At 32.5% G+C, this 15,002-nt stretch overlaps 2 protein-coding genes across 2 annotated transcripts in view; both read left to right on the top strand.

The window, feature by feature from the left end:
- Window positions 1-15,002, top strand: part of LOC126892258 (catalase) — a 540,038-nt gene that overhangs the window by 464,204 nt on the left and 60,832 nt on the right. The gene's annotated exons all lie outside the window — the stretch shown is intronic.
- The window catches only part of LOC126892268 (catalase-like), a 290,237-nt gene that overhangs the window by 198,095 nt on the left and 77,140 nt on the right, over window positions 1-15,002 (top strand). Inside the window, exons 3-4 of the mRNA XM_050661781.1 lie at window positions 11,305-11,579; window position 12,861. Coding sequence (XP_050517738.1) covers window positions 11,373-11,579; window position 12,861 — 208 coding nt within the window. The 5' untranslated portion in view covers window positions 11,305-11,372. The remainder of the gene's footprint in view (window positions 1-11,304; window positions 11,580-12,860; window positions 12,862-15,002) is intronic.

Genomic DNA, 15,002 nt, shown 5'->3' on the forward strand with positions numbered 1-15,002 from the left:
GTCCAATAATCGGGGTCCCGGGAATTTTTTACTAATTAACAACTTTTTTGTTGTTTTGTCTTCTTCTTTTTTTAGTAAATTATATAGTTTTGCTTCAGTGGCGTAGCGTGAGTGTCGGCCGCCCGGGGCGGCAGACAATTTTGCCGCCCTCTTATTTAGGTATTTTAATTTATTGTATAACATTTCATGCATTAACTATAGAGAACTTTTCGGCGAGAACAGTCATCATTATTTTGCATTATACAGGTTGGATTTTAAATAAAAAAGTTAATCTTTACAATCACGTTTATTAATACAAGAATTCTTTTACTTTTACCAATTAGATACATTGATATAACTTAGGTACCTATCACTTAAGATTAGGTACACCTTGACGATCGACAAAATTAAATAAAATCAATTTTTAATTAGAACTAGAACGATACTATAATGTTATATTTTTATTTTTATTGAAAAGTAATATGAGTATTTGTTAGAATTAAAAACAAAACTTCCGTCTTCAATTAAAAATTTATACGTCTACTTTTTTAAGAGCAAAGTCTTTTATTGCACCATCAATGTCTATCGCATCACATACCTCTTGCTCAATAGACAAAATAGCCAAATTAGTTCGTCTTAGAGTACCTACTCATTATCGATCTTAAATAATTTTTAATCATTTTCAATTTTGAAAAACTCCTCTCACAGTGCTTATAGCAACTGTGAAAAATATTCGGAACATTATTAAAATATTGGGCAGAGCATCTTCCAGCTTGTATTTAACAATAAATTTAAATAATTCAAGTGAGTCTGCATTAATCATCTGCATCATCATCAGTCCGCAGTCGAAGTTTTTCCAGCTTGAACAATTTCTCTGCTCGTCAATTTCGTCAGATGCGTAGTCTAGATTACATTCAGTGTTGTCTGGATCTAATAACATAGCTGGCGTTAGATAAACAAACTTATCTGTTAAATTCTGTTGCTGTTGAAAATGCTCACGAATTTCTACAATAACTCTATCTAACGAAGAAAACAGCTTTCGACTCGACTCATTTTTCCGTCATCAAAAATATTCTTTCTTGTTATGCGCCTCCGAGGTTTTATGGAAATTCCAAGTTCTTCACACATATTTTTGCATAACCTACAGCGCCGTTTGCCAATTCCTCTCTTTTCTCTGTCAATATAATCTGCAAAGCATTTCTGAGCGCACAATCTTATGTCAAGTCCCCTTGTTTGTAAATATTTTTGTGCATCATTCACTTCATGTAGCACCGGTTGCAACAGGCCAAAAAACAAAGAAAGGAAAATGACTGCATCGAAACTAGTAAAGCACCTGCATCTGCCCTAGTGTTTAGCTTTCATCTACCTCTGTCAGTTTTTCCAAGTGACGAGAATGTCTTTGCAATGATGTCATGTCACATTTACGGCATCGCCTCTTGCACTCCACCGCGTGTCTTGAATCCTTCTTTTGCCTGTAGCTGCTATCAGAACTTCCCAATGGCGACGAGGTAAAACGTTTTTAGATTGTTTATAAAAGTGAAATACAAAATGTCGAAAGACGGGAAATTAGATTTATCGTTGAATTTAGAATTTAATCCCAGAAGTTGTGAATGGAAAGTTTTTATTACAAGATTAGAACAATATTACATCGCAAGACAAATTACAGATGTTAATATTAAAAGAGCTATTTTGTTATACAGCCTTTCAGAAGAAGCTTATATTTTGTTGTCAGATTTATCAATGCCTAAAAAACCTGAGGAATGTGATTTCAATGTCATTGTAAAAAGTCTAGATAGCTATTATAATAAAACTTGTTTGGTATGGGTTGAAAGAGCAAAGTTTTATAATGCTTCGAAAGCAAAAAGTGAAAGTGTACAAGATTGGAGTGTGCGGTTAAAAAAACTAGCCGGTAATTGTGCATTTGGAGATAGCTTGGAAACAAAATTAACAGATATGTTTATTTTAAAATATAATGATGGAAAAGTTAAGAACACGCTATTTGCACTGAAATCAGATATAACATTTAATAAAGCTATGGAAACAGCACAGATTGAAGAAGCAGCATTAACTGGTATTAACGAAGTGTATAACAGAAATGGGGTGAAAACAGAACCAGTAGAAGAAATAGAGGTGTGTCAAATAACGAGAGGAAGTTGCGACAAGGAAATATTGCAAGTATCACAGCGTGAGGATGCCAGAGGACGTCAGCAGGAACGGCGATTTAAAGAGACTGGACCTTCAACTTCAGGGATGCAGAGACATAGTTCGGATTTTTTGAATCGTGAGTTCAGTGGTAGTGGTAATGGTAGTTCAGTGGTAGTTCAAAAGTGTTTCCGGTGTGCTAGAAGACATTCACCTTCATTATGTCCCTATAAGGATTATATCTGCAATTTATGTAACGTTCGAGGACACTTAAAACGGGTATGTAGAAATAGATTTTTAAATTTGTTGTAAGAAGGAACTGAATCATCTGTATTGTGTATATCATCAAACAATGATCCGCCAATTTATATTGATATTAAAATTAACGGTAAAATGTTTAAATTTGAATTAGATTCGGGCTCTGCGGTTTCTGTCCTACCATTTAGTATATATGTTACAGTTCAAGTTGATTATCCAGTTGGAGTTGACTCCAACTAGTTGGAGTCAACTCTAACGACTGGTTTCAGTAAAAGTTGATTATAAATATAAAATGAAGATTTATATTCAACATGTACTAGTAAAAGTAGACTCCAACTAGGAAAAGTATACTCTTCCCAATGCCATTTAGTAAAAGTTGATTCTGATTCACACAAACAGCCGATTCTAGAAATTAAATGTTACTGAATATGTTCAAATTAGTCTAGGCTGTATAGTCGCCCCCGTTAGGTAAATTACTCCGATTCGAATTTTTTGTACAAACTTACTCAAAAAGAGGTCCTTATAACAAATCTACTGGGTGCCAGACAGTACCTTGATCGATAAATTGTTTAAACAATTTTTTTAGACAAATTCACAAAAATAATTTTTTCACTTCGAACAATTTTTTTTTAGATCATTTGGGTTATTCTGAGCAAAAAAAGGTATTTTTTCTATGGATGCTATACAATGTGCAACTTCTCTCACTACTTACATACATTCAAAACGAACAATTTCTCAGGCAGTGAGAAAAGTCGGCCATTGCAGTGAGAAATATTTTTTCTCACGGGTTCACCGCCGGTTTACATACATATGATAGCCATTTCCATGGTAACATGCACAATACAAACACAATTATTTTTGTCAAAAAAAATGTGTTGACACTTGTCAAAACTTATCAAAAATTACCTTTTATAATACTGTTCAACTGTAAATTATAACTTTAAATAAATAAAGTATATAAATATTAAGAATATTAAATACCTATGTGTATATATGTATTTTATTCCAATTTAGGCATATAATATACCTAAAAGCACCTAAATTATTTAATTTTGAAGTTTTAACTCTTGACAAAAACGCATCCATAGAAAAAGTACAGTGTACAACACGAGAGAAAATGACATATTTCTCTCTCGCTTGATTTGCGACACTCGCCTCGTGCCTCGGCTCGTGCCAACAAACTTCTGCGCTCGTGAGAAATATGTCTTTTTTCTCTCTTGTTGTACAATATACTATTGTGATTTTTCTCTAAAATTGATTGTTGTCGAGTTATACGCGATTTAAAATTTGAAAAATGCTAAAATGGCCATTTTCAAGGCTTAATAACTCGGTTAAAATCCATTATTATGAAAGTCAGAAAGTGACCAAATCAAAGTTTATAGCCCCCTCTACAAGATCCAGCAGAAATTTTTGTCACTATTTTATTACTAAGCTTTATCTTTAATTATTAACAATGAGCGCTAAGTGCGTATTAGGAGGCCGTCAATGGTGAGTGCTAAAGAGATGCACCATTCCAGCCGTCCAATGGTGAATCTCACTCGCACTCACATTGAAGGCCGCCTCAATACACGGTTAGTGCTCATTGTTGATAATTAAAAATAATATCTTATTAATGAAATAATGACAAAAATTTCTTCAGGATCTTATAGAGGTAGTTTTATTCTTTGATTTTTTTTAGTTTCTGACTTTCATAATATATAATATCGTATGGCATTTTTGCCTTTCGGACAGTTCCGGCGCCAATTACATCTTTAACCCTGTTTCAAGTAACTAATGTCGATGTACACTAGCCCAGGGGACCGACTGCTTAACGTGCTCTCCGAGGCACGGTGAGACGGCTCGTGTCATTATTGAAAATGAAAATGGTTTGTCTTTAGCAGGGCTCGAACCCACGTGCACTGGCGTATGAGGCCAGCGATTATGCCGTTACTCCACGGCCGCTCGCTCGACTTTCACAATAATTATCTTTAACCGAGTTATTAAACCTTGAAAAAGGTTATTTTGGCGTTTTTCAAATTTTAAATCGCTAATAACTCGACAACAGTCAATTTTAGAGAAAAAAGGCCCAACGGATTTAAAAAAAAATTGTACGAAGTGAAAAAATTATGTATTTTTGCGAATTTGTTTAAAATCATTGTTTATCGCCAAACTTTACTAAAATCATTCATCAAATCATCAAAATTATTGTACTTATTTGCCCTCATTTTCAATCATTATTTGCCCTCAGCAATCGATTATTTATTTGAGTGAAATTAAAATTTATTTACTTTAATTATTAAAAATATTGTACAAAATTTATCTTATTATTAATAAAATTTGTCAAAAAGTAAAATTCTGTAGTGTTTCGCAATTGTATTCATACAAAATAAATCAAAACTTTACAGATTTAGTAATTAGGTAGGTATACAATATTGATAACTAGTATCGATTAAACATCAAAACCGGCCATCATGCAAAAGTCATCTGTCATTACTGTCATACGAATTTTTTATTTCGTCTAAAATTAAAAAAATTTCCTCAAAGTTGTAAGTAAGTGTTAATGTTTTTTATGATTGACGATACAATTTTGTACGCACCACCTCAATACTCTTTATCGAACGCGTCTGTTCCTCTGCTCGTAATATCAGACTCGTTCGATAAAGAGTTACTTTACTGACTGACTTTACTGAAATTGGTTAAACAATTTTTCGACCGCGGTACCGCGTGACACCCTGTGTATTTGTTATAAGGATTGTTATACGGATGTATTTCTTTGAGTAAGTTTGTGCAAAAAATCGAATCAGAATAATTTACCTAACGGGGGCGACGTTACACTATACTAATAAGTAGTTGAAACGGTCAAAACAAAGAAACGCACACTCATCAAAAATGCACTTGAGATTCTCGTATAATCAACATTTACTGAATCGATCCAGGAAGAGTCAACTCCAACTAGTAAAAGTTGATTTAAATTTTTAAAATCAACTTTTACTGCTCGTTTCAGTTGGAGTTGACTCCAACTAGTTGGAGTCAACTCTAACTGAGAATCAACTTGAACTGTAACATATATAACAAATATTTTAATACACAACCATTAACTCAAGTTAATGTATTGTAAGTTAATTTTTCGGGAGGCAAGGTTTATCCTAAGGGCAAAATTAACTTACCAGTAACTTTTTCAAAACAAACAAATAATTTAGATTTTTATGTTATGCATCGAGAAACTCCAGCCTTACTAGGTAGAAATTTTATTAGATGTTATAATATGGGTTTCAGGGAACTAAATTATATTGAAGCAGATAAAAATAATGAAATAATGGGATGGTTAATAAAAGATTTTCCCACTGCAGTTTCTGATAAATTGGGCACATTTAATAAATTTCAGTTTAAATTTAATAGTAAATTTAATATTAAGCCAGATGACAGACCTAAATTTTTTAAACCCAGAGTGGTTCCTTTTTCACTAAGGAGCAAAGTAGAGATGGAATTTAATAGAATGGTCCAGGAGGGTATTATCTCTGCAGTAGAATTTTCAGAATGGGGAACGCCCATAGTACCGATTTTAAAGAATGATGGAGGTGTTAGGATTTGTGGTGATTTCAAGATAACTATCAATCCTTTTATCGAAGCGGACAAATATCCGCTACCACGGATCGATGATTTATTTGCTAAGTTACAGAGTGGTCAAGAGTTTTCTAAAATTGACCTGAGTCAAGCTTACCAGCAAGTTATGATTCATCCAGATTTCCGGAAATACACGGTTATTAGTACTCATAAGGGATTATTTGCATTTAATCGTTTACCATACGGAGTTGTATCCGGTCCATCCCAGTTTCAGCGTATTATGGAACAAATATTTTTCAATATGCCAAGCATATATCTATTTTTAAACGCTTTTATTTAGTTCAATAGTTTGCGTCAAATCTTTAGACGTTAATTTGACTGCCTTTTCTTCAATGCAAATGAATGAAAATTTGCAGACATATGCATTCGCGGGAACAATACACGAATAGTCAATAAAAAACATTTTTAAGAAACGCTTTTCTTTAGTTACGAGTGACTAAAATTAAAAATATAAAAAAAATCAACTAAAAAGCAAAAAATAAAAAAAATTGAAAAAATCCAACACATTCGTTAAAGAAAAGTGTGGGGCGAAAACCGTTTATTCGATGAACACGCGCCACGCTTTTCTTTGACGGATGTGTTAGATTTCTTCAATTTTTTTTTATTTTTTGCTTTTTAGTTGATTTTTTTATATTTTTAATTTTAGTCACTCGTAACTAAAGAAAAGCCTTTCTTAAATTTTTTTTTTCATATTTTTTTATTTTAGATGATATTCTAATTACAGGAAGGAATAGGGAAGAGCACACTAAGAATTTGTGTAAAGTTTTAGCGATCTTACAAGAATGTGGTCTTACAGTGAAGAAAGAAAAATGTACGTTTTTCGCGGAATCAGTATCTTATCTCGGATTTATAATAGATAAAATGGGTTTGCATAAAAGTCAAGATAAACTTCGCGCTATTGAGGATATCCCCGAACCTACGAATGTGACACAACTAAAATCGTTTTTGGGAAGTATAAATTATTATAATCGATTCATTCCAAATCTCCCAAACATTGTTCATTGTTTATATAAGTAAAGCTTTTAAAACAAAATGTAGTTTGGCATTGGGATGAGCAGTGTCAATCAGCTTTTGACACTATTAAACAAATGTTAGCTTCAGATCTAGTATTAGTTCATTACGACCCAACCCTAGAATTAAATTTGACGGTTGATAGTTCAGATTATGGGATCGGAGATGTTCTTTCGCATAGTTTTCAAGATTTCGCATAGTTTTCAAGATGGTAGTGAAGGAGCTGTTCTTTCGCATAGTTTTCAAGATGGTAGTGAAAAACCAATATATTTTGCTAGTAGAACGCTTAGCGATACCGAAAAGGCATATTCGACTCTAGATAAAGAAGCAACGGCTATAGTGTGGGGAATCAAACGTTTCTACCAATTCTTGTATGGGAAGAAGTTTAATTTAATCACAGATTACAAGGCGTTAGTATCAATTGTTGGCCCTAAAAATGGGATACCGGTTACAGCGGCAAATAGATTGCAGCGATATGCAGTATTTTTAAGTAGTTTTAATTTTAATATAAAGCATGTATCTACACACAAAAATGTAGCAGACTTTTTAAGTAGGTTGCCTTCAAATAAGTCGATAAAGGTAGATTCTTGTAAGTTTAACATAGAGGAAACTGTTAGTTTAAATTAATTAGAAGAAAGCGAAGGAATTCCTATTAATGTGAGTGATATAAAAAAGAAACAGAATTAGATCCGATTTTGTCTTGTGTAACTAAATATGTTATGGCCAAATGGCCAACAAAGGTAGAATTAGAAATTAAACCCTACTTCCTTAAACGCAATGAAATAACTATTGAAGATGGCGTCTTATTGTGGGGGCAAAGAGTAATTGTTCCAAGTAAATTACGAAATAAATTACTGAATGAATTGCATTCAGCTCACTTTGGTATAGTCAAGATGAAATTATTAGCTAGGTCTTATATTTGTTGGCCATCATTAAATACAGAAATTGAAGTTCTCAGCAAGAATTGCATTTCTTGCCAGAACATGCAGGCAGATCCTTCTAAGGTTCCCTTGCAAGGTTGGAATATTCCTCAAAATGTTTGGTCACGCGTGCATATATTGTTATATTTCTATTTGATCTGAAAATTAAATTTTGATAATTATAAGCAGAATTCAATTTAATATAAAATATTTTCAATTTTCTCAACCACGGGCATATAAATTTAGAACAACCTGTATACAACAAATTGTTATATTTAATTTTAAGAAGTGATTAAACGAAACTCGGGACAATGCGCTTAGAATAAAACTCAAGTGAAATCGATAATAGGTCATTATCGTTGTTCGCGGAAGGTTCGATCATTAGCCGATGCTAAATAAGACTTAGTGGAAATAGAGAATAGGTCATTAAATTTTGTAAATAGTAGAAAGTAATTTTAGAATGGGAATTAACTATTTTTTTGGAAATCCATTAAGCATATTTAGAAAGATTAAAAATGGGTTTTGAGGAATACTGCGAATGAGAGTTGGTGGTGGAAGGTTGATTTGTGAATCTGGAAGGGATATTTAGAAAGTAGGTGAATGACTGAAAAGAGAGATCAGAATGTTTTGAGCTGTCGAGAAGTGAAGTCCAGTAGTAGACGGTAGTGTACGGAGAGTGAGAAAGCCGGTGTAGTTCCGTGAGTGTGGAGTATCTATCGTGGAACGAGAGGTAGGCCAGGTTGAGAGTAAAAGAACCTCCTTGAGCCAAGAGTGTCCCGGTAGCTGATTGCAGTTTCGAAAAAAGGTAGAATACAGCATCACGACAGAAGCATGAACGAGAGCTAGACGAGCTAGTTTTCAAAGGAGAACATTACTGAAAGCCAGGACGAGGTTTTGATCGCAGCCAAGGATAGCAGGAAACGGGTCTTGTGTGAAGACATTCTCAGTTCACCAGAAAAAGGTCAGTCTCATTTGTTTGGACATGAATGTATGGGTTTTTCGTATTAAATACCACATCATAAATTGAAGAACATAATAAATAATATCAGAAAAGCTTCATCAAACTTAAATAGAATTGTTGCTAATAAATCCTAATAGTTAAATGTTAATAAAAACTTTCAATTGGAAACCAAAAGGAAATAAGATTCCCATTTGTAAATGTTATGTTTAAGAATAATAAGATCTAGCAAATATTAAGCAGTGATTGCCATTTAAATAAAATAAACAATATTTTGATTATAATTGTAACCCATATGTGTGTATTATTTTACTCTTTTCTTTCCTATCCCGATTAGGAACCATTGAGAAATACTTAGAAGCCACGAGAGTAAGTAATTAATTTTATAATTCGCCCTGAGATTGAAAACATATTGATATGTGATCTGGTAAATTAATTAGATTATGATTAATGCATTGATTAAATTAAATGACATATAAGAATATTATCTCATATCAATAATCAAGATCACATCAATATATTTTGCCGAAACACGAAAAACTAATCTTCTTATAATTTTGGATGCTTTGTCCAATGTCTTCAATTACCTCAATGGCTACTACTGCTAAACTTAGGTAGTGTTTTGCTCGTTATGGCTTACCAGAAGTCAGTGATAACGGCCCGCAGCTAACATCGCAAGAATTTAAATATTTTACTTTAAATATTGGTATTAAACATATAACAATACCTCCTTTTTCAGCACATTGCAACGGTGCTGCTGAAAATAGCGTTAAGACAGTTAAACATTTTTTGTTAAAAGATATTGATCAAAAAAATATTAATTTATCATTGTCTAAATTTTTATTAACATAGGAACACAGTGCACTTGTCGACAGGTAATTCTCCCGCTAAGATATTTTTTGGAAGGGCGTTGCGAACGCGTTTAGATTTAATTAAACCTGATGATTTACAAAAACAACAATCAAACCCAGTTGATTTAACACAAATTAGACGTAACTTGATGCAAGCGCAAGAAAATAATAAAAAAATATTATAGGGGGAGGAGACAAGTAGAGTTTGTAGTGGGGGATGTCGTTTTAGTTAAAGATTATAGGAACACCAAGGTGTCCTGGTGCAAAGCAAAGATTTTACGAATTTTAGGTAGAAGAGCATATTTGGTAAATCCGTTAGGTAGTAAACTTATGTGGAAAAGACATTGTAACCAAATTAAAATAGTTTTTAATAATAATTTAGAAGGTATTACATTTGCTGAGACAATGTACGATAGTTCAGGGGAAAATGATATTCAAAATAATGAGGACAATGTTATCCAAACCGCTACAAACTCAACAGTGGGGAGCAACTCAACAAATCTAAGTGGGGAGCCTCAAGTAGACTCTGAAAATATTATCCAAGAGACAGGCATCCCACATAGACGTCCAATAAGAGTTAGAAAAGAACCAGAACGTTTTGGATTCGAAATGTAATAGAAGTTTTAGTTTTGTTTGAAGCTTTCTCGATTTAGTCATAAGTAGAGTTTTAGGGTGGGGTGATGTAATGTATTGACCATATGTAATTATAAGCCCCACTCGCGACCCTCATGTGTAGTTATTAGATTATATTTTAGTTAATTATACATGTAAATAATCACCCAGTCGAGTTTAGTATGTAGACGAATAAATGTTACTTTTGGGCTTACTAGTGTTTTTGTACGAGATATTACATTCTATATTTTCATCGTTCAGGATTTTTAATATTTCTACAGGAACTTCATAGGGACCTGGCGCTTTACCACTTTTTGAGTTTTTATTTGCCTGCTTCACTTCTGATACCAGAATTTTTAGATTTTCATTAGTTAATAATGTTTCATTTATTTCTTCTCTATTATCAGCAAATAAGTCCTTGATGTATTGCTCCCAAGTTTGTTGTTTTTACTTTTCTGGTAATTGGGGATCTCCAATGGAGTTTCGTATAACTTGTGGTATTCTCTTCCGTGTGTTACCTCTAATTTCTTTTAGTTTCTTATGTAGGTTATGTGTGTCGTGTTTCATATTATCGATTATCGACTAATTAGCTTTAAATACCATATATGTACTTAATAGACAAAATCTTTCTGTCGTCTTAACCCACATAAACATTTTTAATGTGTGTTTTGTGGAGTATCTTAATGTTCTATGTTTTAGATGCTTTATTTTTAATGACTTTCGAAATTTTTTAACTTTTGAAAAAAAAATGTATTTTTTCACCAATGGCATCTCTCTTCAGTAAGTCATATACTTTTAAATTTTGATCGTAGTATTGATGATCGAAAGCTCTCAGATAGGAATTAAAAATTTTGCACACTTTTAAAATACTACTTTTTTCCGTTTATTCATTTGATTTAGTTTTTTTGAATAATTTCATTAAATACTGAATTAGGTACTGAATACTAAATTAATTTTTTTTTTTCGACAGGCATCAGAGACCTATTCAACGTCATCGCCGATGGAAATTACCCCTCATGGACCACTTATGTTCAAATCATGACCCCAGAACAAGCACAACGATCGCCATTCGATCCTTTCGACTTGACCAAGGTTTGGCCCCAAGCCGAATATCCTCTCATCAAGTTGGGTAAAGTAGTCCTCAATCGTAATCCCAAAAACTACTTCATCGATGTCGAGCAGATCGCCTTCAGCCGATCTTGCATGGTGCCCGGAATCGAAGCCTCCCAAGACAAGATGTTACAAGTGTAGTATATTATAAAAGAAGAAGAAAAGAATTATGTTGATTGTTGTCAACGGATAAGTTTTGTTAGGTTATAATTGTCTGTCAGAATATAAAATGTTGTAATTAAAGTTGATTTTTAATAATTCACATTTTCCCTTGCATCACATCAATTGGCGACGAGATAAGAGGAAAAGTGAAAATTTATATTTCAAGGATTTCGTTTGTTAACATATTTTTAGTACAGACATTACTAAAAATGCCAAAAAGTGGAGACGAAATTCAAGCCCCCATAGTCCAGAGAAATAAGATTTTTCTCGTGACACATCCCCCTCCAGGCCGAAACCAAATTTTTTGAGTAGTATGGACATCTATATTATTAACCTATATGTTTCCTGCAGCCGAATTTGATGATATACATAGTTATAAACAAATGAACATCAAAAAACGCTAAATTTTCGCTTTTTTCGTCTATTACCAAAAAGTTAAGCACTTTAAACAAATTTTAGTGCAAGAAACTCATAAATCGTATAAAAAACTTCAATATGGCGTTCGCTGAATATGTCCATCCTTATTGGTTGCTTAGAAAATTGCAAAATAAATCATAAATTTTGAGTTTTTAAAAATATTCTTAACTTATGTAAAAATTAACTTAAAATCTTCTTATTACACGGAATGCTGATACTTCTTATACTTAAATTATATTTTAAATTCCAAAGCAAATGGTCAAATAGTTTAAAAGTTATTTAATTTGTTTATACCAAATTCATTTTTTTTTGCAGCACTATAAGTCAGAAAATTATGAGGCTACAATAATACTTCGGACAGTTTATGAAAGAAGAACATTTATACTATTACCTTAAGTAAAAATAAATGATAAAAAATAATTTTAAACAGTATTAAATTATTTTGAAAAACCATGTCGATTTCTTGCTTACTTATAACAATTAGAATAACTTTTTAACCGTTACCTGTAGAAAAATTATTTTTTCATATTTAGAAACACTGAATTTTTATACATATTTAGAAAGAAAAACAACTGTCCTAGGACAATTAGGGACAAAGTTAGCCCCCCCATTTATTTAATTCACATGTTTTTGCAAAATAATTTTGCAATATTTATAATTATTTTTTGTATTTTTTTTTAATTAAATTAACACTGTAAATTTCCTTCTTCCATAAACTATCCAAAGTATTACTGTAGCTTCATCATTTTCTGACTTACAGTGTTGCAAAAAAAATTAATTTGGGATAAACAAATTAAATAACTTTTAAACTATTTGACCAATTGCTTTGAAATTTAGGGTATAAATTAAGCACCATAAGTCTCAGCATTCCGTGTAATAAGAAGGTTCTAAGTTAATTTTTACATAAGTTATAAATATTTATATAAACTCAAAATTTATGATTTATTTTGCAATTTTCTAAGCAACCAATAAGGATAGACATATTAAGCGAACGCCATATTGAAGTTTTTTATACGGTTTATGAGTTTCTTACTCTCAAATTTGTTTAAAATGCCTATTTTCTTAGTAATAGACGAAAAAAGCGAAAATTTACCGTTTTTTGATCTTCATTTGTTTATAACTATGTATATCATCAAAATCGGCTGCAGGAAATATATAGGTTATTATTATAGATATCCATACTACTCAAAAAATTTGGTTTCGGCCTGGAGGGGGTTGTGTCACCAACAGGCTATTTTTTTCCTTATTTCTCTGAACTACCATGGAGCCCTGTGGTTCAAAATCAATAACTGTTGTACATGCAGGAAATATATCTTCGTTAGCAACATTCAGAAGTGGCGATGATTTCGAAATATTTGAAGAAAAGTTGGAGCAATATCTATTGGCTAACTTAGTAGAAGAAGGAAGAAAAGTTGCGGTATTATTATTATTAACACTACTTAGTGAGGACATTTATAAAGTGTTAAAAAACATATGTGCCCCTAGTAAACCAAAAGATAAATCATTTGATGATATTATGACACTAAACCTCGCATTGCAGTTTATAGAAGAAGAATAGTGTTTGAACAATTGAGACAGGAAGATGAAGCTATAAACGAATGGTATATTAAAGTTAAAAATCTGGCAGCTCAATGTGAATTTGGTGATAAGTTAATGTATAGAGTACAAGAAAAATTCGTAGTTGGAATAAAACCAGGCCCAATATTAGACCGTTTATGTGAGGAAGGTCCCCAGAAGAGTTTAAAAGACCTTTTAGAGATAGCACTGGCTAACGAAGCAGCATTGAAAGAATCCAGAGGAGTGGAGATAAATTATTCAAAAGCCAACATGGAAGGTGAAAAAAAAATCCCAGTAAGACCACCTAGTGCATCAAATCAAACTAAGACTGGTAGGATAACTGTAAGTAATATAAGAGATAATTTGTATTTTTATTGTAATAGGCCGGATCATGATTTCAAAATGTGTAAGTTTAGGAAATTTACTTGCAATTTATGTAAAAGGGTAGGGCACATTGCGGTGGCATGTAAAGTTCGGAGAAATAATTTTGTAGAATATGTAGAAACCGAAGATATAGAGGCTGAGGGCAATACCTCAGAGGGAGATGGTATGGTGGAGATGCTGCAGGTGGATATTAATAGTGTTGAGGCTTATATCAAGCCAATGTCTGTAACTGTTTTGATATATCAGCAGCCTATTATTATGGAAATAGATACAGGAGCTGGCGTTTCTTGTATACCTTATAGTATGTATAATAAATGTTTTTCAATAATAGAGTTAAAACCAAGTTTGATTAAATTAAAATTTTATGATGGTCCAGCTGTAATATCAAAAGGTAAAATTGAGGTACAAACTATAATAGGTGATAGAGTTGAAAATGTTTCGTTGACCGTAGTCGAGGGAGCGACTAGGGCATTGTTAGGTAGAGATATCTTTATAAAATTTAATTTAACGATAAAGGGAACAAAAGTCTATATCAGAAATCATGAATTGAGTGTTAGTAATTATACCAAGATTAATGAAATATAGTTAATATTTGAATTTTGACGAGTAAGGTTGTGTTTTTACCAAGCTCCGATATATATCAAGTTTCAGTGGCGATAAGTACTTAATTGCTGAATTCATAAAAAGTTATTACAAGTCATTATGATAAATAAAAATAACACCAAGTCGTTATCGACAAGGTGTTATAGGCCAGTTCATAGTGCACCAAATTCTGCCTAAATTAGGTAAGTTTATTTAGTACATTATTTTAACAAAATCAAGCAAAAATGGATGTAAATAGCATTGAATTGCAAATGCAGCAACAACAGCAGCAAATTATTATGCAGCCAGTGCATTTTCCATCCACGTCGACGCCATCAACGCCCGGTGAAGTACTCCTAGCGCAGCAAAATCAGGCCCTGATGAAGGAGAACCAAGCAAGGGCAACTAATGAAATAAACTATTTCAATGCATGGAAAGAACAATCCGAAACTGTTA

The sequence above is a fragment of the Diabrotica virgifera genome, chromosome 9 (genome assembly GCF_917563875.1).
Source record: "Diabrotica virgifera virgifera chromosome 9, PGI_DIABVI_V3a".
Classification (NCBI taxonomy): domain Eukaryota; kingdom Metazoa; phylum Arthropoda; class Insecta; order Coleoptera; family Chrysomelidae; genus Diabrotica; species Diabrotica virgifera.